General features: G+C 38.0%; 1 protein-coding gene across 3 annotated transcripts in view; it reads left to right on the top strand.

The window, feature by feature from the left end:
* The window catches only part of LOC115222231, a 127,615-nt gene extending 100,899 nt beyond the window's left edge, over positions 1–26,716 (top strand). For all 3 annotated transcript variants that reach the window (XM_036511136.1, XM_029792391.2, XM_036511137.1), the window contains 6 exons: positions 4,138–4,278; positions 8,315–8,479; positions 11,940–12,027; positions 13,156–13,201; positions 14,954–15,052; positions 25,561–26,716. In XM_036511136.1, the coding sequence (XP_036367029.1) occupies positions 4,138–4,278; positions 8,315–8,479; positions 11,940–12,027; positions 13,156–13,201; positions 14,954–15,052; positions 25,561–26,433 (1,412 nt within the window). In that variant the 3' untranslated portion in view covers positions 26,434–26,716. The remainder of the gene's footprint in view (positions 1–4,137; positions 4,279–8,314; positions 8,480–11,939; positions 12,028–13,155; positions 13,202–14,953; positions 15,053–25,560) is intronic.
* Positions 26,717–27,582: the final 866 nt, after the last annotated feature.

The following is a 27,582-nucleotide window of genomic DNA, read 5'->3' as shown; positions in this document are numbered from 1 at the left end:
ACCTGTTGATTGGGAATTCCCAGTTCACAGCATATTTACATTGGCGCTCTACTGTTTACGGGTGGGGGGGTAGGGGGTTGCTGCTTTTTATTCCTTTTTTCTTTGTCCTACTTTTCGCTTTTTGCTTGTGGATATATAAAATTCCGCCACCCCACCCAATATTGTTAGATTTTTTTTTTATTAGAGAAAATAGTTTGGTTGGTTCACATTTCAAGTCTGTCCAACTTGACAGCAACCAGATACAAATTATCAGTACTTGACAACAGTAAGTCTACCGTAATACACACACATACACAACACACACACGCGCATGCACACACACACACACACACACACACATGCACACATATGCAGCCACACGCACATACTCACAACCTCATACAGATACACACACATGCAGTTTCTTACATACTCGCAATTACACACATGCACGCATACATACACTGACGTACAGTCACATACACACACACATACAACACACACACAACATGACACACACACACACACATGCACGCATACATACACTGATGTACAGTTTCACACACACACACACACAACATACACACAATATCACACGCACACATATGCAGCCACACGCACATACTCACAACCTCATACAGATACACACGCATGCAGTTTCTTACATACTCGCAATTACACACATGCACGCATACATACACTGACGTACAGTCACATACACACACACACACAACATGACACACACACACACATGCACGCATACATACACTGACGTAGTTTCACACACACACACACAACATACACACAATATCACACACACACACATGCACACATATGCAGCCACACACACACATACTCACAACCTCGTACAGATACACACACATGCAGTTTCTTACATGCTCGCAATTACACACATGCACGCATACATACACTGACGTACAGTCACACATACACACACACACACACAAAACACACATACACACACAAAACACAAATACACACATGCATATGTATGCAGCCACACACATACTCACAACCACATACACACACTCAATCACACACATGCACGCATACATACACTCACGTACAGAGCCACACACACTCACATATGTTCTCTTCGAGCTGTTTATGAGTAGAAATTTAAATTCCACCAAGACTAACTTTAATTTTCATTTTCTCAAGGTTAAGAACAGAAATACCAGTTCAGCACTGGTGTCAATATATATTTCTTTACTACCCACAAGGGGCTAAACATAGAGGGGACAAACAAGGACAGACAAACGGATTAAGTCGATTACATCGACCCCAGTGCGTAACTGGTACTTAATTTATCGACCCCGAAAGGATGACAGGCAAAGTTGACCTTGGCGGAATTTGAACTCAGAACGTAACGGTAGACGACATACCTATTTCTTTACTACCCACAAGGGGCTAAACATAGAGGGGACAAACAAGGACAGACAAAGGGATTAAAGTCGATTACATCGACCCCAGTGCGTAACTGGTACTTAATTTATCGACCCCGAAAGGATGACAGGCAAAGTTGACCTTGGCGGAATTTGAACTCAGAACGTAACGGTAGACGACATACCTATTTCTTTACTACCCACAAGGGGCTAAACATAGAGGGGACAAACAAGGACAGACAAAGGGATTAAAGTCGATTACATCGACCCCAGTGCGTAACTGGTACTTAATTTATCGACCCCGAAAGGATGACAGGCAAAGTTGACCCTGGCGGGATTTGAGCTCAGAACGTAACGGTAGACGACATACCTATTTCTTTACTACCCACAAGGGGCTAAACATAGAGGGGACAAACAAGGAAAGACAAAGGGATTAAGTCGATTACATCGACCCCCAGTGCGTAACTGGTACTCAATTTATCGACCCTGAAAGGATGACAGGCAAAGTTGACCCTGGCGGGATTTGAGCTCAGAACGTAACGGTAGACGACATACCTATTTCTTTACTACCCACAAGGGGCTAAACATAGAGGGGACAAACAAGGACAGACAAAGGGATTAAAGTCGATTACATCGACCCCAGTGCGTAACTGGTACTCAATTTATCGACCCTGAAAGGATGAAAGGCAAAGTTGACCCTGGCGGAATTTGAGCTCAGAACGTAACGGTAGACGACATACCTATTTCTTTACTACCCACAAGGGGCTAAACATAGAAGGGACAGACAAAGGGATTAAGTCGATTACATCGACCCCAGTGCGTAACTGGTACTCAATTTATCGACCCCGAAAGGATGAAAGGCAAAGTCGACCTTGGCGGAATTTGAACTCAGAATGAAACGGCAGACAAAATACTGCTAAGCATTTCGCCCGGCGTGCTAACGGTTCTGCCAGCTCATCGCCCTGGTGTCAATATAATCAACTTACACTCTCCCCCTCAAAATTGCTGGTCTTGTGTCATTGTTTGTGACATTGTGCACCCAGAATGATGAAACCGTTGTGCATGCCCTAGTCCAGTGCCTGAGTATTGCTGACCCGTGGGTTTATGTCGAACACCTGCTGTCGCGTGTGGCACGGATCCGGCCATCAGCTGAAACCATTGTGAAGATTACTCTGCCACCTTCTTTTGGCCGTGAGGGGCAGGCAATTTTTATTTGTCTAATGGCTGTAGTGAAAGAAGTAGTGTGGTGGACCCTTTTGAAAGGGCTAAAGACAGACACTTTCCTCTTTGGCCAAGCCCTCATCAACTTTTTCAAGTTTCATTTGAGAAGGAAGGCGCAGGAGTGGCTGTGTGGTAAGTAGCTTGTCTGCCAACCACATGGTTCTGGGTTCAGTCCCACTGCGTGGCACCTTGGGCAAGTGTCTTCTACTATAGCCTCGTGCCGACCAAAGCCTTGTGAGTGGATTTGGTAGACGGAAACTGAAAGAAGCCCGTCATATATATGTATATATATGTATGCGTGTGCGTGTTTGTGTGTCTGTGTTTGTCCCCCTAGCATTGCTTGACAACCGATGCTGGTGTGTTTATGTCCCCGTTACTTAGCGGTTCGGCAAAAGAGACCAATAGAATAAGAACTGGGCTTACAATAAGAATAAGTCCCGGGGTCGAGTTGCTCGACTAAAGGCAGTGCTCCAGCATGGCCGCAGTCAAATGACTGAAACAAGTAAAAGAGTAAAAGAGGGTGGAGAGGGAAGTGTTGCCTTCTAGCAAGTTTGCTTAAAGGAGGGTGAATGTTGGAAGGACCAATTCTGAGTGTGCACCTATAAAAAATGGAATTAAAGGAGAAGGGCTCTTACTCTGTTGTTCAGGCAACTGTGGCTTTCGTGGGTTTTTCCATGAGGACCTTAAAGTGCCTCCCCTATTAGGTATTTTTATTGTTATTACATTGCGTACACATGGAAAACCCATTATATTGTCCTGCTTTAATGTTTTGTATGTGAGCCCTTATGGCTAATAAAACAATAAATTATTATTATTATTATATTATTATTATTATTATTATTATATTATTATTATTATTAGGGTAGTGAGCAGGCAGAATCATTAGCATACTGGGTGAAATTCTTAGTGATATTTCGTCTACTGCTACATTCTGAGTTCAAATTCCATCAGGGTCAACTTTGCCTTTCGTCCTTTCGGGGTCAATTAAATAAGTACCAATTACCCACTGGTGTCAATGTAATCGACTTAATCCTTTCCCCCAAATTTGAAGCCTTGTGCTTCCCATAGAAAGAATTATTATTATTATTATTATTATTATTATTATTATTATTATCAACATCATCATCATCATCATCATCATCATCATCATCATCATCATCATCATCATTATTATTATTATTAAGGCAGAAACGTTAGCATGCTGGATGAAATGCTTAGCGATATTTCATCTGTTGCTGTGTTCTGAGTTCAAATTCTGCTACGGTCGACTTTGCCTTTCATCCTCTCGGGGGTCGATAAATTAAGTACCAGTTGCATACTGGGGTCGATCTAATCGACTGCCCCCCCCCCACTTCCCCACAAATTTCGGGCCTTGTGCTTACAGTATTATTGAGATCAAAGGCAGTGAACTGGTAGAATCGTTAGCACACCAGACTTTCGCCCATCCTTACAATATTATTATTATTATTATTATTATTATTATTATTATTATTATTATTATTATTATCAGAAAGATCTTATGCTGTTTCAGCCAAGAAACCTCAGACACCTGGTATCAGTTGGTCAGAAACTAAGTTTTCTCTTACATGGCCTACTCTGCAATGTTCTGACTTGAATGGTATACCCATTGCTTATGTGCTGCATTATGCAGGGGGTAAGAGTTGTGAAAATGGTGAGTATTCTTTTTAGATGAGTCCTTTTCCATTTGTTGTTGTTGTTGTTGTTGTTGTTTGTAGTGGCTGTTACGATGGTACAAATACATCGTTATCGTTATCTTTAATATTTTCATATTATCATTGTGCTCCTTCTCCTCCACTTTCTCATCATCATCATCATCATCATCGCCATCATCATCATCATCATCATCATCACCACCATCATCATCACCATCATCATCACCATCATCATCATCATCAACAACATGATCCACCATTACCATCCCCATCATCATTACCACCACCATCATCTTCTTCATCTTCTTCATCATCTTCGTCGTTGTCATCATCAACAAAATCATCATCATCTACAGCAGCAATATCTGTATCATCTTCATCATCATCTTCATCATCATCATCATCATCATTGTCAACACCACGATCCATCATCACCATCCATATCATCATTATCACTATCATCATATTCATCATCGTCATCGTCATCATAATCATCACCATCTTCATCATCAACATCATCATCTGCAGCAGCAATATCTATATCAACACCATCATCATCATCATCATCATCATCAACACAGTCATCATCATCATCATCGCCATCAAGATAATCCTTCAGTGCTTCATCCCCTGCCTTCCTGGGTCTCCCACTTCCATGCATTCCACCCACTTTAAGAAATCAGAACCAAATTTATCCTAAGTGTCACCTATTTTTCTTTTGGACAGATTATATCTACGACCTTATCATTAAACATGTCCTGTTTTGGGGTATTTTTTTTTTTAAATGTTAATATCTGAACTGAGGGAGATTTGGCAGCTATTCCTATTAGGCTGAGGGAAAAGTTTAACTTAATACGTAACTAGTACCAGCGTTATTATTTAATAAACGAATGCCATTATTTAACGAATACAAACTCAGTGCACAGGAAATTAATTGCAAACTTCTGAAGTCAAGGAGAACTCTTACCATTTTTGAGTTGTGATTGTAAGTGGTTTATAAGAATAAGCTCTAAAATTAGGCATGTTATTAAATTTTCTATGAAAAGACTTGTGAGTTAGCATAACTTACAAAATCTAAGAATTGCTGAGATGCAATTTAGTAAGACAGATGTTTGTAAACTAGTTAGTATTTGTATATACATTTTAAAGTATATATGACCACAAAGAGCTTATCAATCAATATACAACCAGCTGTATGAAAAAGGAAGTTAGGTTTTCTTACAAGCTGTTTTCAATAAGAATTTTGTTTGTTTATATATTAATGATGTTGTTCACATTATGCTCTTAGAATCATAATTCAATAACACATACAAGTTCTAGAAGTTTACAGATTATTTTGAAGGTTGCACTCTGTCCCTCTGCATGCTACATTCTGTGTTTCTATATTTGTCAGATTCATGTTAGTACCATTTTTTATCAATCTTTCATTTTGAATTTTCCATTTTTTTTTTCTTATTAAAAATTGCTTAACCCTTTAGTGTTTAAACCGGCCATATCTGGCCAAAAGTATTCTGCCTGTTTTATGTTCAAACTGGCCAGATCTGGTCTCTTACACCAACCCTACAATATCGGTTTAAAAATTAACAGCTACCTCATCAAAATCTCATAGCTACAAAACAATGCATGATTAGTTCAAAACAATTTGGATAAAAAAGGATTAATTTTGGCAGAATAATGCAAGCACTAAAGGGTTAAGCCCTCTTCAGTCTGCATTATCAAGTGGCTTTCACCCATTTCTTATACTTGTACTCCAACTAGACACAGTACAACTAGAAAATGCTTAAGACATTCATTTTGCAATTTTGGGGCGTACTGGATTTGATTCCAAAGTATAGTGTTTTTCACAAGCAATATTTTTACCATAGCTTTGGGTCAATTTAAGCTTCTTAAGTGAAAATAGGTTGGCAATCACCATCATCCACTTGCATTCTTTGCATAGATTCCCATGACTCTGTTGCCATCCAGTTCTATTGTTCATCACAATCAATAGGCCAGAGGGGTTGCAGTTTTTGTCATAACAAATCTGCTTGATATAGGTCTTGACTTGTCATCCTCTGTTAGCTCTTCATTGCATAGGCTCTCACTAAAGAACTTCACTAAAAATTTCATCTTTAGTTGTCCAGCAATACCCTGCAAAACTGACTCAATACTCTTTGATGATGTCTGATACTGGACAAAGGTTCCCATACAATCACTCATTGGTCAGACGACCTCTCCAAGTGACATTCAAAGCTATCCTTAGTATGCAAGTGTAGGCTCCATCCAATCTTCTTCTTTCTAGTTTTGAGGTAAGGATCCAGATGGTGACACAGATTTCTTTGAAATTGTTGCAGGAGGGCTACAAGACACTGTCTTCATCATTTGCTTCAATTACATTCTCAGAAGTTCTTTTGATACCATTAAAGACAATGGATTCACACTAAATCCATGAAGAAGGATTATATTTCCTGCTATAAAGGGATCACAGATGCAGATTAAGCTGATGGTTTTGGTGCTATTCTCTGATCTAAAAAGCCAAGCAGAAACCATTCTCCATAGTTCTGAACATTCAACCGAAGAGATGTCAATTTCCATGTTAACTCAGACAAAATAGAATGCATACTCTTTACTCTTCTACTCTTTTACTTGTTTCAGTCATTTGACTGCGGCCATGCTGGAGCACCGCCTTTAGTCGAGCAAATCGACCCCGGGACTTATTCTTTGTAAGCCTAGTACTTATTCTATCGGTCTCTTTTGCCAAACCACTAAGTGACGGGGACATAAACACACCAGCATCGGTTGTCAAGCAATGCTAGGGGAACAAACACAGACACACAAACATATACACACAACACATACACATATATATACATATATACGACAGGCTTCTTTCAGTTTCCGTCTACCAAATCCACTCACAAGGCATTGGTCAGCCCGGGGCTATAGCAGAAGACACTTGCCCAAGATGCCATGCAGTGGGACTGAACCCAGAACCATGTAGTTGGTAAGCAAGCTACTTACCACACAGCCACTCCTGCACCTGCATATGGAACAATCAAAACAATATCTGGCACACCTCTCAACTGCAGAATTTCACTGATTTGAGCTAGTGAAATCTTTAGCTGCAAAAGCAACGTAAACATACACAAAGGTTGACAAAAACTGTGTAGAAGTTCTGTGTCCAGGTCTGTTGCACTGGGTAGCACTGATTCTTCTTGAAAGTTAAGTTCAAATTACATATGTCTGTGGAGTGCTCAGCCACTTGCACACTATTCAATGTATAAGTCATTCAATTGATGGATATAACTGAATACTCATTGGTGAAACTTACTCCAAAACCAATAAGAAATGTTGACAGTGATATAAAACTTATTGACTTCAAGAGAACAAGAAATATTTTTTTGTGTGTTTGGAAAGGCAACTCTCAAACCAGAAAAGGTTTATAAATAATAGCCTGTAAATATTGGGTTAAAAAACCCTTTAGATAGAAAAGGTCAAATTCTACTTGTGGGACATGAACCCACATCTCCTGTCAACATGAAAGATGTTCTACCATTGGACCAAAGCATTCTTTCAAATTTCTTTACCCATCTTAGAAACTTTATTCTTACCAACAGGAACTGCATGTTGTTGAGGACATAAGACTTTGTAAACTTAAAGAGAAAATGAAATGATTCTGTTTTTGGAACAGTGGACCTTGAAGCAGATAAAGCTATAAATGATAGCATATAAATATCGAGTTAAAAAATCCCTTTGGATAGAAAATGTTGAAAGCTGCCCATGGGACTCTTGTATTTTTTATTCCTTAAAGTAATTTTTAAAAGAAACTCCTCCTGTATTCCAATTCCATATTCTAATTCCATATTGGTACTGATTTTGTTGTTGCTGTTCTGGCCATCATTGTATATCATTCTGTAAACCATATGTTTGGTGCGGAAAAATAGAAATAAAAGATGTGGTATTCCTGTCTTTCATAAAGATATTCTGTTACTGGTAAAATAAATATAAAGAAATGGTAAAATGCTTTCCTTTTCTCTTTTTAAAAATCCTTTATAGGTACGAAGAAAGAATTTCCAGTGATTGGAATAAAAGCAGCTGAAAATGATGTTGTCATCAATGGCCTATCAACAAGCACAGAATATACAGTATGTATACAAGTGAAGACAAAGGCTGGACTAAGTGTAATGAGTGACCCCACAATAGGAATGACTAAAGACACAGGTAAAGAGAATACTTTATGGCATGGAATCATCTAGAATCGAATATTTATTTTGTTTATACATCATTCATCACTGTTATTTAATTCCAAGGCGGCGAGCTGGCGGAAACGTTAGCACGCCGGGCGAAATGCGTAGCCGTATTTTGTCTGCTGTTACGTTGTGAGTTCAAATTCCGCCGAGGTCGACTTTGCTTTTCATCCTTTCGGGGTCGATAAATTAAGTACCAGTTACGCACTGGGGTCAATATAATCGATTTAATCCCTTTGTCTGTCCTTGTTTGTCCCCTCTGTGTTTGGCTCCTTGTGGGTAGTAAAGAAATAGGTATTTCGTCTGCCACTACGTTCTGAGTTCAAATACCGCCGAGGTCGACTTTGCCTTTCATCCTTTCGGGGTCGATAAATTAAGTACCAGTTACGCACTGGGGTCAATATAATCGACTTAATCCCTTTGTCTGTCCCCTCTGTGTTTAGCCCCTTGTGGGCAATAAAGAAATATATTTAATTCCTCTCTTGTTGGAGTGGAGGGGAAGAATTACAAGGAGTCTCCCTAGATTCCTCTGTCGACCATTTGTTACCGTAACAGAAGTAATGTAATACATCTATCCTTGTTTATCATGAGAGTTTGGTTTTAAAAAGAATGAAAAATGAATCACTCCACATACTTTGTAAATGCTAGATTCATGGACCTCAAACTCACAGCCTCCAGCAGCAAAGCTTCCACCCTCACATATTTTCTTGATCATCTCTATCTATTCCTATGTCATTTGTTAGAAGCAACTACTCTTTTACTCTTTACTCTTTTACTTGCTTCAGTCATTTGACTGCGGCCATGCTGGAGCACCGCCTTTAATCGAGCAACTCGACCCCGGGACTTATTCTTTTGTAAGCCCAGTACTTATTCTATCGGTCTCTTTTGCCGAACCGCTAAGTAACGGGGACATAAACACACCAGCATCGGTTGTCAAGCAATGCTAAGGGGACAAACACAGACACAGTAACACACACACGCATATATATATATATATATATATATATATATATATATATATATACATATATACGACGGGCTTCTTTCAGTTTCCGTCTACCAAATCCACTCACAAGGCTTTGGTCAGCCCGAGGCTATAGTAGAAGACACTTGCCCAAGGTGCCACGCAGTGGAACTGAACCCGGAACCATGTGGTTGGTAAACAAGCTACTTACCACACAGCCACTCCTGCGACTACCTTCATTTTTTTTTTCTGTTCACTGCTTCCATGTTGATGAGCGAAAGTACAAAACATAAAAATTATGCAGTTTCACAGTACATGTAAATGCAAGTATTAGTCAGTGAATTCTGGGTGGCTGGGTACTGTGTTTGGTCACTGGTATGTGAATCTTGACTCACCACCAATCCATGCCAGCAGAGATCAATCTGTGATAAGCATGTGGCTCATAATTTTTATGTCCTTATATAGAATATATAATATAACAAAGCAGGGGGAAAGAAAATGTATACACAGTGCACTACTGTAACTACTACACAAGACTCAATGCTCTATATCAACAGCTCATAGTGATCTGCTTATTAACCCGAACTGCCGATCACTCACAGTTCTTTGATTTATAACAATGAGTCAGTTCACCTTTTAGTCACCCAAGCAGTGGTCAGAATCCTTCAACAACATCTTCCCTTTTTAAAATCAGTCTCCTCTGTCTTCTCCCCTTTTGAGAATTGAACCCCACTCCATGTTTTCATATTTCTTACGTTTAGGGTTCAATTTCAGTGTTTCCTTTTTTTTCTGTTTCCTGGTGCTAGAATGTGTAGATTCAAATTGTTTGGGTGTTGGTACCTCAAATGTGTTGCACAATACTTCCATGGGAATTTCATTTCTCATGACTATTTTTTCTGTGAATCTTTTTAAGCTGGTTTATATGTCTTTTGTATTCGAAATTGTTTCCTTTTACCTAGAATATCATTCTTCCAACTAGTTTAATTATTACACCGGCCTTCCAGTTTTCTTTACTATATCTATAGTCTTTAAAAGAAACTTTGTCGCCTAGCTTGAAGAATTTTGAAGTATTTTTGTTGTTCACCTTTTTTTATTTTCACTCGGTATCAGCTTATCAAAACATGTCTGACCTTTCTAGCTCACATCAATTCTGTGGGTGACATTCCCGACAGTGTATTCAGATTAGGTGTTACTCGGTACTCTTTTAGAAATTGTTTAAATGCAAAATTGTCCATCACTTCATTGTTTGCCTTTTTCAACAAACACACACACACACACATATATATATATATATATATATATATATATATATATTATATATATATATATATATATATATAATATATATATATATATATTATATATATATATATATATATATATATATATATACATATATATGACGGGCTTCTTTCAGTTTCCGTCTACCAAATCCACTCACAAGGCTTTAGTCGGCCTGAGGCTATAGTAGAAGACACTTGCCTAAGGTTTTTTTGTTCCTTCTCGAGCCATGCCTGGCTCATAAGGGCCGGTTTCCCGGTTTCCTTGGCGTATAGGTTCTCCACTTGGATGGGACGCCGGTCTGTCATAGGTGAGCTGCAAGATGCAGGAGGAAAGAGTGAGAGAAAGTTGTAGCGAAAGAGTCAGCAGAAGTTCACCATTACCCGCTGCTAGAGCCGCGTGGGGCTTAGGTGTTTCGCTCATAAACACACACATCGCCCGGTCTGAGATTCAAATCCGCGATCCCTTGACCGCGAGTCCGCTGCTCTAACCACTAGGCCATGTGCCTCCACACTTCCCTAAGGTGTCACGCAGTGGGACTGAACCCAGAACCATGTGGTTGGTAAGCAAGCTACTTACCACACAGCCACTCTTGCGCCTACATTGATAATAATTTGAATGATATAAGTATAAAACTTTGCACAAATACAGGCTTGTACTACAGCTATCAATTATTCATATGTTACATTCCTATTAAAATGTATGAAATGACAGTGAGACGTTCAGTAGCATATGAGACTGCATAAAACCTATGCTGGACAATCACTCCTATTGCATAATGTACAAGACTAATATCCACACTATTATATAATGTTCAAGGTCAAGATATTTTTAACTGAAGTGGCCCAGTTCACCTGGTTTATTGATAGATACCATGGTGTATTTATTTATATCTAACCTAAATTCTGAGATAATGATATTAGCAAGCGAGTTAGCCAGAAATTCTTATGCGAAAAACTTAAAGCAGTTTACAACTGCTAAGAAAACCTGAGTTTCCTCTTATTACAAAAATATCAGAATAAAGAATATAAATGTAATTGAAAAATTCTGATAAAATACCCAAATTTTGGTCATCATGATGGTGGTGGTGATGATGATAATGATGTTGGTGATGATGATGATAATGATGATGGAGATTATGATGATAACAATAGTGCATATAAAAAATACTGCTTTTTTTTTTTCATAGAATTTGTAAATCTGGTTGCAATAATTGTACCTGTATTACTGGCTGTAATACTGGCAATATTTCTATGCCTGAAACAATATTATTCCAGGTAAGTAATCTATCTTTGTTTCTTTTTCATGAACACGCACATAAAAACATATATTAATCAAACAATCGGCTGGTTAATTAGTTGAATCGTTAACCAATTGATTAATAATAATAATAATAATAATAATAATAATAATAATAATAATAATAATAATAATAATAGATTGTCCCAATCGATATAAACGTATCTGTCAAGACCTACCAAAAACTGATCTAGAAATAGAAATTAGCAAAATGTGGAACCTAAAGACTAAAATAATACCTGTTGTCATAGGTGCCCTGGGAATGATAGCAAAAGGGGCTGATTGCTACCTAGTCAAATACTAGGAAACCTGAAAATGGTAGAAATTCAAAAGTTAGTGCTCATGGGAATTGCCCATATCCTACGCAAAATATGTTCTATGGTTTCTTAAACATTCACTAGTACAACACTAAGTACAAAACCAAATATATAGCACCCTAGGCATAACACCAACATGAACTTCCAGCTTGTTGTCTCTTGAAGTCTCTGGGTGAGACTTGGAGCCAACTTGTACAAATGTAAAGCAAAAGTCAAACATAAAATAATAATAATATAAATTTCAAATTTTGGCACAAGGCCAGCAATTTCGGGGGGTGGAGTAGGTCAATTACATAGACCACCGGTGTTAAACTGGGACTTATTTTATTCACCTCAAAAGGATGAACGGCAAAGTCGATCCCAGCAGAATGTGAAGACCGACAAAAATGTTGCTAAATGCGCTAAGCATTTGTCTGACATGTTAACAATTCAGCCAGTCTAGGTAGGTGACACTGCAAGCTAATCTCGGTGTATACACACCATTTCTCAACAAGCGATATATTCTCTATGACAAAACGCAGTGATTAGCTTGTTTCCCAGTTCAACCGTACATCAAGCAGATTCAGACTGACAATAACATTGCACTTAATTAACATGGAATTCTATACAAGATTTTCCAAGTGTACCTTGAGCTGGGAGGTGAGGGAAGAAGTTCCATTATTTCAGATGCTGTTATACCATTATTTCCCAAGTTGACGATATTATTTATGTGACATCGTTATGATGCCTTTTCAAGATTTTAATACCACCCAATTTCTAAATGTTTTAATTTTTGTTGATTTATTTCAGATACAACAAATATAAGAAGCAAATTAGTATTGAATACGCGAAAGTGGTAAATTTGTTTCCTATAATCATCATCATCATCAGCATCATCATCATCATTTAATCTCTGTCCTGGTTGGATATACTGAAAGAATTAGACTGTGGTGAAAAAGTAATCACCGTCAAAACAGAAAATCTGATCTGAAACTGCTATTATTGAAATTAGTTATTACTCATTTTGCCCCAATTTAGACATCATTTTTTTTCTCTTTTTGAGAATGGAAAATTATCAAATTAGACATTAGTGTGGGAAAAAAATAGATATGGAATCTAACAGAGAAAAGAATATTAATTGTTAAACACCAAAAATTATCCACATATTTAATTAACATCCTCGATTGCAATCAGGTTGAAGCTAAAATATTTCTTGAAAGAAAAGTACCTGTCACATGACTGTTTTTCAAAATTCTCTCAACTTCAACAATTATGCTGACCAATTTTTATTCCTAAAGATGATGCAGTAGAACAAATCAACCCCTTATTCTATCAGTCTTTTTTGCTGAACCACTAAGTGATGGGGATGTAAACACACCAGCATCGGTTGTCAAGTGATGGTGGGGAGACAAACAGACACAAACAAACACATACACACACACACACACACAACACACACACACACACACACACACACATATATACGACAGACTTTTTCAGTTACCATCTACCAAATCCACTCACAAGGCTTTGGTCAGCCCAAGGCTATAGTAGAAGACACTTGCTCAAGGCTATAGTAGAAGAAACTTGCCCAAGGTACCACGCAGTGGGACTGAACCCAGAACAATGTGGTTGATAAACAAGCTACTTACCACACAGCCATGTATAAATGCATTAATATGCATATAAATTTCGCTACACTTTATCACCACTGACCAGCTGTCAGCCGTATCATAAATTTTTATCTCTACTAATTGCTTTGGGAATTCTTTGACCAACTGCTTTGCTTAATTGTTTTAGTTTATTTTTTTAAATTTTTATTCTTTCTCTAAGACTTCAGATATTTTCTTTGAAACCAAAGTATTTTTCACATTCCCCATCCCCCATATATGGTTGCCATCAGGCAAGTTCGCAACCTGACCAGTCCGCCACTGCATGAATGCATACATACATACACACATATATACATGGTGGCTGCCCCCTCGTTATCAAGTATGGCCATTGCGCGAAGCTTAATCAATGTTGTTATCGTGCAATGCCTGTGCAAGAAGATATTTTTTTAAGTGAGGAAAGGCTATGAACTGAGTCAATCCCACTCACTAAGCAACAGCAGCCATAATCTGAAAAGAAGAACAAGTCAACATCATCGGTAACCACTGAGCCGCAGGTTTTATGTCGGAGTTATCCCAGTTACCTGAGTTACCTTCTCCTAGAAGGATGCCCTAACAAGGGCTAGGAGTCCTTCACTCCCAATGGTTTAACCGCGCGATCGGGTATTCAGTCCGATTATTTCTATGTCCCCGCGCATAATACAACCTTAAGACATTTATTGGATGGCCGTTGACTCTCAAGAATTCCTCCACCCTTTGACGGGTTTTGTTTTCCATCCCGCAGTGTGACCAATAAGCACCCTCCTCACCAAGCGAGCTTGGTGGGTTTGCCGGTTTAGTCGCCGACGACCCGACCATGCAACAGGTTGTACTGGGTTACATGTTACCAGTAGCACTTGAAAGTGACCTGACATAACATACATACACACACACACACAAATGCATAAATTTGTAATTCTTGCATAAATTTGTATACACTTTGTTTAATATCTATTTAGGATCCTAGAATTAATTCTGCTGAGTACCATTATCCTGATACAATTGGAGGAGAAAATAGCAACCATGCGCCATATTCTGGAATTGTCTGTGAAACTCTAGTAAGTTTTTTCAAATATCTAATCTGTAACTGAGGTTGGAATCTTTCTATTTTCATTAATATGCAGTTAGTCGGAGAGATATGATATGTGTCTATAACAGTGGCTGGTCCATTCAAGACGGTTGCCTGCAGAACGCGGGAGTATAATTTTTTGATTATCATCCACGTGCCGATACACATTATTGAAACATCCAGGGCAGCAAGACGGGCCTGCCTTGTTTCTGCCGACTCCTGAAAGAATGATCGCTGATTTCAAATATGCATGGAAGCAAGATGGGCCTGCCTTGCTTCAACAGGCTCGTCAAGTAGTGAGCGTTGATCATGACTACGCTGTGCAGCAAGACGGGCCTCTCTTGCTTCTGGTGTTTCCTGAAAGGAATAGTAGAGGACATATATGAAAGTGCAATATTGAAATGGGATACAGGAGAATGTGTGGAAGCAAAATCGAAATGATATGAAGGTTGAAAAACGTACCTGTGAACACAACTCACTTTTTCGCTGTTTTAGGAGGGCATTCCTTTTGGAACAGAGCATTGATTGTTTTTGGTTAGGCATTATCTGTAAAGATGGTTTTTACTAAGGCAAAAGTCATGAGATTTTTTAAAGAAGCAAATAGTAAGTGTAGCGAAAGTATAGTTTTTTTGAAACTTGAACCCGTGTCTGAAAGGGAAACTTTAAGGTTTTTGAACGAAGTATTAATCTTTATCTTTTATTATAGGTGGAAATGTATAATGATAAATAAGAAAAAAAGTAATGAAATGTTTCTAAAAAAAAGCATGCAGCTTTGAAGGACAATAGTGAATAAGCATGAAGCTAAATGATAAGAGATCGCCTATCATTTTTAGTTAGGCATAAGGTATTGGCTGACTGTCATCCTGTAGTCCCCTTGTTCCTAGCGAAATGGTATATGCCGGCTGTGTGAGCAACTGAGTTTATCTCTTGAGTTGAATTGTTGTTAATTTGTCTAATAGCAATGCTCGGACAAATGAAAATATCTTCGCAGAAAACAACTTCAGGAGTTGTGAACAAAGAATTTGTACGTAGTCTCAGTGGGAAATTTTTGAAATGCAAATCTGTGAATGAAAATCAAGTTCAGACCTCTACATGGTTGGTAGGCCTGGTAGAAATAGCAGCCAAATCTCCCTCAAAACACCCTACTGTATTAATCCGACAATTCTGCATATTATGTAGTTTTAATGAGAAACTGTAACTAAAGATGAAGATAATTAACCCCACAAAGAGGTGAAAGAAGAGAGATAGCATAGGGAAAGTTTTGGCTGACTGTCATCCTGTAGTCCCCTTGTTGCTAGCGGAATAGTATATGGCAGCTGTGTGAATAACTGGTTGTTTTAATGGCAGAACAAAGAGTTTTAATTGATTTTCTTACTAAGTATGGAGGCAGGAAAAAAATAGAAGAGGCATTAAGAAGTTGATGTTAAGAATTGCTTAACAGTTAGAAAATGTTTGACATTTCAATCATCACCAAAAAATGAAGCTGTAAGAATTTACGGGGAAATTGTATGTAAGAAGTAAAGCAGAAATGATTTTTAACTGTACTGCCAAAGTTCTGCAATTTAACAGCAGACGTATCCAGTTGAAGAAAAGTGGAGATAAAAGCTAAGTGGAGAAGTATGAAATAAGTCATTGTTATACGCTTATAGAAAAAATAGACACGTACCTTTTTAGAGAACAAAATGTAGGTGAGAGCTATTGTATTGGACGTCTTTGTAATCAAAGAGCAGAAATTGAAAGAAGATATATGAAATGGATGTGTGTATTATTCCGGCTAATTTGGCAGGATTTTTGCAGTCAGCATGAGGTAGTTTGTGTTTATCTCTCGAGTCAAATTGTTGTTAATTTGTCTGTAATAGCAATGTCCGGACAAGTGAAAATATCTTCGTTTTTTACTCCTTCGCCTGCAGTAAAAGGAGTCAGGAGCCCTTCTCCATAAGAAATTTTTATTTTTGTAATATAGGGTTGGGTGGAAAGGGGATCTTTTGAAGTTGGTGTGAAAGCAAAAGACACAGAGAGATAGTGATTGTATGAGTGAAGTTCTTTTGAAGTTGGCATGAAGCGGAAGAATTGATGTGTGTGTGTGAGAATGAGAGAGAGAGAGTGTATGTGTGTGTGTGTGTTTGATGGGGTGTGTGAGACAGAATGTGTGGTGTATATGTGAATTGCTATTGTTAGCGTGTGTGAAAAGAGAGAGAGAGATAACTGAAATTTTTTATTCACTTTTTGTAGTGAGTGAATGTGTGAGTATTGACAGAGTAAAAGAGAGAGAGAGAGGTTATGTATGTATGAATGGCTTCAGTGACACACACACATGCACGCAGATTGTTATGTATGTATGTATGTAAGTATATATGTATACATAGATGTATGTATCTATTATGGCCGAGAGAGAGTGAACTGAAATTTTGTTATTCACTTTTGTAGTGAGTGAATGTGTGAGTGACTGACAGAGGAAAGGAGAGAGAGAGTGGTTATGTATGTTGGCGTGGGAATTCCATTAGAAAAGTTTTCATTGATTTTCTCGGTAACTATGGGGGCTAGGAAAAAAAATACAAATTGCATTCCAATCTATGCACCTGTCTCCACATGTGTGCCATTTTTCACGCAAATCCACCCACCCGTTTGGCTGTGAACCTCAAGACAAGAAAGAATACAACAATCGCCCATGTCTAATTTATATTATATATTATATATATATATATATATAATATATATATATATATATATATATATATATATATATAATATATATATATATACATATATATATATATATATCTATATATATATATATATATATATATATATATATATATATATATATATATATATATAATATATATATATATTATATATATATATCGACCCTGTGCTTGAGGAGATCCATTGAGTCAAGTACACCAACATCAAAATCAATGGAAACTGCAGCTGTGATCCCTGTGCCGGTGGCACGTAAAAAGCACCCACTACACTCATGGAGTGGTTGGCGTTAGGAAGGGCATCCAGCTGTAGAAACACTTCCAGATCAGACTGGAGCCTGGTGCAGCCTTCTGGCTTCCCAGATCCCTGGTCAAACCGTCCAACCCATGCTAACTTGGAAAACGGGCGTTAAACGATGAGGATGTATATATATATATATATATAATATATAATATATATATATATTATATATATATATATATATATATATATATATATATATATATACATATATATATATATATATATATATCTATATATATATTATATATATATATATTATATATATATATATATATATATATATATATATATATATATATATATATATATCGACCCTGTGCTTGAGGAGATCCATTGAGTCAAGTACACCAACATCAAAATCAATGGAAACTGCAGCTGTGATCCCTGTGCCGGTGGCACGTAAAAAGCACCCACTACACTCATGGAGTGGTTGGCGTTAGGAAGGGCATCCAGCTGTAGAAACACTTCCAGATCAGACTGGAGCCTGGTGCAGCCTTCTGGCTTCCCAGATCCCTGGTCAAACCGTCCAACCCATGCTAACTTGGAAAACGGGCGTTAACGATGAGGATGTATATATATATATATATATAATATATATATATATATATATATATACACATACATTAGAAGGTTTGGAAATGATGTACAGGTATTATATATTAGAAAAAATGATGTACTCAGAAATCTGGATGGTTTTATATTTACAGATATTTATTTGTATGTTATAAAAACACGTAACATACTAATAAATATCTGTAAATATAAAACTATCCAGATTTCTGAGTATCTCATTTCTTCTAGAACCATGAACATGGATTGAAAAGAGCCCATTAACAGAAGAACCAGGGTGAGTGAGTGAAGGGAATGAGAGTGTGATGGGTGAAACAGAGTGATTAGAGTGAGAGGGTGATTAGAGGAGGGAATAATAGAGAAGTAACATTGCTGGAGGGGGTAATGGAAGAGAGAAAGTGATGGAAGCGACACATTTGCTCTCATGAGGGAGTGTAATAACAAGCGACTTGAAATGAGGAGGGAGTCACAACTACCAGTACAGGAAGGGTATGGTAGGGTGAATTTAGTATGAATAAGATCCAATGACTGCCCTTCATATGTAGACATTTTAATGTTGGAGAGAAGAAGAATGATAAGCATGGTGGTAGAATATACACAGGGCCCATGCAGTTCTTCATCACACAACTCAGTAAATGAAAGAGAAGGCTGCCCAGATTCACTGCTATTTCTAGTTGTGCAAACAGCATGGTACAGTATCATCAGCATCATCATTTAATGTCCATTGCCCATGCTAGCATGGGTTGTACAGTTTGACCAGGGCTGGCAAGCTGGAAGGCTGCACCAGATTCCAGTCTGAAATGGCAGGGTTTCTACAGCTGGATGCCCTTCCTGAATGACAACCACTCCGAGAGTGCTTTCATGTGCCAGTGACACGGGTGCCATTAGCATGACACTGAACTAGCAGAATCGGTAAAGCATTTCTTGCAACTCTTTACATTATTCTGAATCAGCTGTCATCCTTTCAGGTTTGCTCACAAAAGTACCAATTGAGCACATAAGTACCAATTGAGTTGATGTACTCAAATTCTGCATCCTCTAAAAAGTTGCTGACCTTGTACTAAAATTAGAAAAAATATTATTATTTTTATTTTTACAATTATTATTATTATTTTTATAATTAATTTTATTTTATATAATTAATATTATTTTACTCAGTTTTATCAAAGCAGCACGGATTTTTGTCAGTGAACAGATCGCGGTCTTAAAGCGATGAAAATATTTTGACAAATTAAACTTAAATGTTGAAGTGAATCGAATGGCTTTTGTGTGTTTCTTGAATGGCTTACAAACACCTTCCATGCTGCAATTGAAAGTAGAATAATTGTATAGGAAAAAATTCACTTCCACCCTTGTTGCACAGGCAGTATGGTACAAAGAATAGGAAAGAGGAAAGGCGGCATGAATGACTGATAGAGGTTAATGCTTGTGATGAAGCATATGAATGATGGAGAGATAAGTCATAACAGAAAGGAGAAAGTATCAAAAAGGTAATGAGGTGAAGAATATGGAAGTTTAACATAGGCACAGGAGTGGCTGTGTGGTAAGTAGCTTGCTTACCAACCACATGGTTCTGGGTTCAGTCCCACTGTGTGGCATCTTGGGCAAGTGTCTTCTGCTATAGCCTCGGGCCGACCAATGCCTTGTGAGTGGATTTGGTAGACGGAAACTGAAAGAAGCCTGTCGTATATATGTATATGTATAAATATATATGTGTGTTTGTCACCCCTCCCCCAACATTGCTTGACAACCAATGGTCGTGTGTTTACGTCTCCGTCAGTTAGCGGTTCAGCAAAAGAGACCGATAGAATAAGTACTGGGCTTACAAAGAATAAGTCCCGGGGTTGATTTGCTCAACTGAAGGCGGTGCTCCGGCATGGCCATAGTCAAATGACTGAAACAAGTAAAAGAGTAAAGAGTAAAAGAGTGTCATATTGGATTAGAGATCTACATATCTCTTAGTCCCCATTCCTACTATGATGCTATCACAGGTTGGTCTCCCTCTCTCTCTCTCTCTCTCTCTCCAGCATTGCGCTTACAGGATGACAAACGTCATGGCCAGTTATCATCTCCTTTGTAAGACTCAGTATTCTCAAGTCGGCCTTCACTTCACCCATCTCATTTCTTCTTAGGCCTCCCTTTTTTACTTTTAGTACCTGGCACTACTTTATGCAGTTGTCATCCTCCATGTGAATTAAATGCCCAATACCTATTTCTTTACTACACACAAGGGGACAAACAAGGACAGACAAATGGATTAAGCCGACTACATTGACCCCAGTGCGTAACTGGTACTTAATTTATCAACCCCGAAAGGATGAAAGGCAAATTCGACCTCGGCGGAATTTGAACTCAGAACGTAACGACAGACGAAATACCCATTTCTTTACTACCTACAAGGGGCTAAACACAGAGAGGACAAACAAGGACAGACAGACGGATTAAGTCGATTATATCGACCCCAGTGCATAACTGGTACTTATTTAATCAACCCCAAAAGGATGAAAGGCAAATTCAACCTCGGCGGAATTTGAACTCACAACGTAACGACAGACGAAATACCTATTTCTTTACTACCCACAGGGACTAAACCCAGAGAGGACAAACAAGGACAGACAAACAGATTAAGCCGACTACATTAACCCCAGTGCGTAACTGGTACTGAATTTATCAACCCCAAAAGGATGAAAGGCAAATTCGACCTCGGCAGAATTTTAACTCGCAACGTAACAACAGACAACACCAGCACAGCCTTCTCATTTGCACATTGTATCTGATACCCCTAATACCCAGGTTTTCACTCTTCCCATTTGTATCCCATCGTTCTTGTGCACTGACATTACGCATCCAGCAGGTCCTGCTAGCTTCATTTCTAGCCTTCAAGAATCCTTGTCTAATCAGCTTAGCTATAACGCTTTCAATAAATTCTATAACCTCAGGGTCAATAAATTAAGTACCAGTTAAGTACTCGGGTCGATCCAATCGACTATCCCCGCTCTCCAAAAATTTTGGGCCTTGTGCATAGAGTAGAAAAGAATAAATTGTATAATCTGGTCAGACTGAAAACCTCTTTATTTCCCCCTCCTCCTACTCTACCTCCTCCTATGTCCCCCTCTCTCTCTCTCTCTCATGTGTTTCCTTTGTCCTTGTAGTTGTGGAGTTGACAATGATAATACTACAATACCTTCCTGTCCTACTTGACTGTCTATTCACATGATCAGCACATGGCCTACTTTGCGCGCTCTCTCTCTCTCTCTCTCTCTCTCTCTCTCTGTATGTAAGTGTGTGAGTATTTATATATATGTAGCTGATATATATATATATATATATATGTGTGTGTAACTGATATTTATATATATTGGGTTATCAAGAAAGTGCTTGCGGAATTTTAAATTTTGGTTTTAAATGATATATTTTCAAATTAATTTTCATTAAATTACTTTGACTTTATATATCATTTTAAAGCCCGTTTTGTGCTCTATCTAATCGTGTTACTCTTTTGCTTTTTGAATAATTAGGCCATTTTTTCCGTCCATGTTGAATACAACATGGACAAAAAGCAAATTCGCACAATTTTCTTATTCCAGTTCAAGCTAGGCCAAAAAGCTGCTGAAACAGCGCTATCAATGATGCATTTGGCCCAGGAACCACTAATGAACGTACAGCACAATGGTGGTTCAAGAAATTTTGTAGCAGTGACGAGAGTCTTGAAGATGATAAGCGTAGTGCTCAGCCATCGGATGTTGACACTGATCAACTAAGAGCCTTAGTGAAAGCCAATTCATGCACAACTGTTCAAGGGATTGCTTTTGAATTAGATGTAATGTATACAACAATTTCCAACCACTTGAAAGAGACAGGAAAAACAAAAATACTTGAGAAATGGGTGTCACACGAATTGAATGACAACCAAAAAAAAATGCCGTTCTGAAGTGTTGTCTTCCCTTCTTATATGCAACAAGAATGACCCGTTTCTCGACTGGATTGTGACTTGCGATGAAAAGTGGATTCTTTACGGCAACCAGCAATGCTCAGCTCAGTGGTTGGATGCCGACAAAGCTCCACGGCACTTCCCGAAGCCAAAGTTGCACCAAAAGAAGGTCATGGTGACTGTTTGGTGGTCTGCGGCCGGTCTCATCCATCACAGCTTTTGGGATCCAGGTGAAACCATTATGGCAGAGAAGTACTGTCAGCAAATGGATGAAATGCATAAGAAACTCCGACAACAACAGCCAGCATTGGTCAATGGAAAAGGATCAATTCTCCACAACAATGCTCAGCCGCACGTCACACAACTGACCCTGCAGAAGTTGAACGAATTGGGCTACGAAACTCTGCCTCATCCACCATACTCACTAGACCTCTTGCCTACCGACTACCACTTTTTCAAGCATCTTGACAACTTCCTGCTTGAGAAATGCTTCAAAAATCAAGACAATGCCAAACACGCCTTCAACGACTTCATCGCCAGCAGAACACAGGATTTTTACGCTACTGGCATAAATAAACTTGTTTCGCGTTGGCAAAAGTGTGTTGATTCTGATTGTGTTTATTTCGATTTATAAAGTTTCGTTTGAGCCGAGATTGCACATCTGAATTTAAAGGTTAAAAATCCCAAGAACTTTCTTGACAACCTAATATATATATATATATATATATATATATATATATATATATATATATATATATATATATATATATAGATAGATATAGATATATAGATAGATAGATAGATAGATAGATAGATAGATAGATATTTATATATATATATATATATATTATATATATATATATATATTATATATATATATATCGTTCACAACTTTTGATTCAAATTTTGAATTTGAATGACAAGTTGATTGTTATTACGGTAAGGTGGGCAGCAACTGGTTGACAAAGGTCATGTGGTGTCATGGTTTGATGTTGGTATATGGGCAACAGTTAGTTGGGAAGTACCGCATAGTGAACAGGAAACTGACCATGTGAAGGACACGAAATAGACCACGTGGCAATTAGGAAATTGGTCAGGTTGTTGTGGAGGAAGTAGGAAAGTGTGGCGTGTGCAAGTATATAGCTCTATATGTGGTGTGTGAATGTGTTTATGGTTTTGCATGCATGCGTATATTGATGCAAGTGTATGCATCTGTACATTGGTGCACATGTGCACATCTGCATACACACATACACTTGGACACACATACACTGTCAGTTTCGTTTGCCGAACTGCTAAGTTGTGGGGATGAAAACACACCAACACCATATATATATATTTGATGTGCTTCTTTCAGTTTCCGTCTACCAAATCCACTCATAAGGCTTTGGTCGGCCTGAGGTTATTGAAGAAGATATTTGCCCAAGGTGTCATGCAGTGGGACTGAACTCAGCAAGCTTCTTACCATAAAGCCATACCTACGCCTATCTATATATGTATATATCTTTTATTTGTTTCAGTCATTAGACTGTGGCACCACCTTGAAGAATTTGTGGTCAAATGAATTGACTCTAGTACTTTTTTTAAAGCTGGTACTTATTCTATTAGCCTCTTTTGGAAAACCACTAAGTAACAAGGATGTAAACACACCAACACCAGTTGACAAGCTGTCAAGATAGATATATATCTTTAAAAAGGCAATCAGAATTATGGATAATTCTTTATTAGTGCCTATGTTTATTTAACTGAACTCTTCAAGAAAATAAGTGTCTTCTACTATAGCCTCAAGTCAACCAAAGCCTTGTGAGTGGATTTGGTAGACGGAAACTGAAAGAAGCCCATCGTATATATGTATGTGTATATATATATATATATGTGTGTGTGTTTGTGTTTGTCCCCCTATCATCACTTGACAACCAATGCTGGTGTGTTTACGTCCCCGTAACTTAGCAGTTCGGCAAAAGAGACCGATAGAATAAGTACTAGGCTTACAAAGAATAAGTCCTGGGGTCGATTTGCTCGACTAAAGGCGGTGCTCCAGCATGACCACAGTCAAGTGACTGAAACAAGTAAAAGAGTAAAAAGAGTATATATATGATAAGCTTCTTTCAATTTCCACCTACCAAATCCACTCACAAGTCTTTGGTCAGTAGAAGACACTTGCCCAAGATGTCACACAGTGTAGCTGAACCCAAAACCATATGGTTGGGAAGCAAACTTCTTACCACACGGCTGAGCTGTGTCCCTTTATGTTTGTGTTTATTCTCTACCATCTCTCGACAACTAATGTTGGTCTGTTTTCATCCTTGTAACTTAGCATTTAGACAAAAGAGACCAATAGAATAAGTACAAGGCTTTGCTCAAAACCCTTCAAGGTGGTGCCCCAGCATGGTCACAGGCCATTGAATGAAACAAGTAAAGATAAAAGATAAACACACATATGTGTATATGCACAAACTGGGCATGGATACATTGAAACTCCGACATCTGGCAGCTGACTTGGCAGACACCAATAAAATTATTAACCATCTTACTAACAATAACTCTGAGCACCTTTTCAAACTCCATCTGTCTAACACCCATGGACATGTTTACAAAGTCAGAAAACAGCACAGCTCCCATGGCTTCAGGAAACATTTTTTCACGCTGAGAGTTGCTGAAGCATGGAACAAACTGCTGGCATCAGTTGCTAGTTGTCGGAGCACTGCATCCTTCAAAACTTCCATGCTTCCTGAGATTCGCCAACACTACACCTGATTTTCTCTCCTCCATACACATGCAAGCATGTATCTGACTCATACACTGTTCACTTTCCAGGCATTTGTACATTACTGCATATGCTTTATATGCACTTTTGACAAGTTATGGTGCACCTGAGCACTGTATACAATAATTTCATTATTATTATTATTATTATCATTATTATTATAAACTCAAACACACATACACACACATATATTAATATATACACGTCTTATTTCTTTTTTCAGGTGGTCAATACTCCGCCAGAAAATGACACATCAACAGGCTATGATTCTCTGGAATCTTTATCTGACAAGAGTTTACTAACTGATGTAGCAAACCATATTCCAAGCTATGTTCAAGTTAATGAGTTACCAGACAATGCAAAAAATTATACTCATGAATTATCTGCTTTAAGTGAGCGTCGAACAAACCCAGTTCCCACATGTGTGAATGGTAACATGAAGGGAAATGTCTCTAGTAGAACAGATTACGCTGATGAACCACCAGATAGTTCTTTCATTGAAGTTCAATCTACATCAGTTTCCACATGTGTGAATGGTAACATGGAGGAAAATGTCTCCAGTAGCCCAGATTATGTTGATGAACCAAATGATTTTAAGAAACTTGTATCGAATCCTATTCCTCCATGTGAAAATACAAACAGTAATGGGAGTATCACAGATTATATAACCTCTGAACCAGATTACATTTCGGAAATTCCCGAAGAAAGCACTAACTCTTATAAAAGTAAACCTTTGAAGGGACAGATTTTACAAACTGAAAATAAAGAAAGTAATCATATAGATACTTCAAAGTTCAATGGTAGAACAGTCGAAGATAATGTAAAAGTGAATTGTAATGATGGTTATGTACCACATGAACACGTTGTAGAGGCTATGGACTCCTCATTAGATGAGGTTCAAGACAAAAATATTCAAAACGAAAGACAAGGATTATCTCAAAATCCAACAAGTTCTTGTAATCTTGTAAATGCTAATGTTCATAAACCATCAGATTCTTTGCAAAGACTAGATAAAAAAATGGATAAATTACAACAAAAAGACACACAACAAAAACCTGATGCAATAGATTATGTCAAAACAGAACTTTACTTATAATTAACTTAATGAGGTTTAAAAGAAAAATTCATTGAAATGTGAGATTTTTTTATGCGATTACCAAAAAATTATATTTTTTAGCACATGACTAAAGAACACAGTTCTTTATTCATGTGTTAAAAACACGCATATTCCAAGTGTCAAGTCAGCTAGCATTTATTTATCAATTTATCAAATGTTACCAGGAATGTTCCAGAGATAACCATCCTGCTTTTTATGGGGTCAGGAAATTTTTTTTTGTTTTCAAATTTTTCTACCATAACATAGAAAGTGTTTCACCTGAGACTCTATTGTCTTTTTATTTTTTTACAAAATCAGAGGTTTTCATTTCAAGTATTCCAACTGTGACCATCCTGTTTTTTATTTATAAAAAGATGCAAGCAGGAGTGGCTGTGTGGTAAGTAGCTTGCTAACCAACCACATGGTTTCAAGTTCAGTCCCACTGTGTGGCATCTTGGGCAAGTGTCTTCTGCTATAGCCTCGGGCCAACCAAAGCTTTGTGAGTGGATTTGGTAGACGGAAACTGAAAGAAGCCTGTCGTATATATGCATTGTGACCAGCGATGTGTAGCAACATCTGATGGTCTGGTCAGTCACGTGATATATATATATATATATGTATGTGTGTGTATATGTTTGTGTGTCTGTGTTTGTCCCTCTAGCATTGCTTGACAACTGATGCTGGTGTGTTTACGTCCCCGTCACTTAGCGGTTTGGCAAAAGAGACCGATAGAATAAGTACTGGGCTTACAAGAATAAGTCCCGGGGTCAATTTGCTCGATTAAAGGCGGTGCTCCAGCATGGCCGCAGTCAAATGACTGAAACAAGTAAAAGAGAGAGAGTAAAGAGCGATGTGATAAGAAGTTTTGCTTCTCAGCGATATAGTTTCAGGTTCAGATCCACTGCATGGCACCTTGTGCAGCGGTCTTCTACTGTAGTGCTTGGCCAATCTAAGCTTTGTGTGTGGATATGGCAGACAGAATCTGTGTGTGTGTGGAGGTGTGTGTTGAGGGTTGGCAATGGGAAGGGCATCTGGCTATAAAAAAAATCCACCTCGACAAATTCAATTCAACCCATGCAAACAGAAAAGTGAACATTAAAACAATGATAATGATGTTGATGAAGAATTAAAGCTTTCAAGCCATGATCA

Source organism: Octopus sinensis, linkage group LG19 (genome assembly GCF_006345805.1).
Source record: "Octopus sinensis linkage group LG19, ASM634580v1, whole genome shotgun sequence".
Lineage (NCBI taxonomy): Eukaryota > Metazoa > Mollusca > Cephalopoda > Octopoda > Octopodidae > Octopus > Octopus sinensis.
Note: the sequence above shows the minus strand (reverse complement) of the source record. Positions and strands in the feature narration are given on the sequence as shown.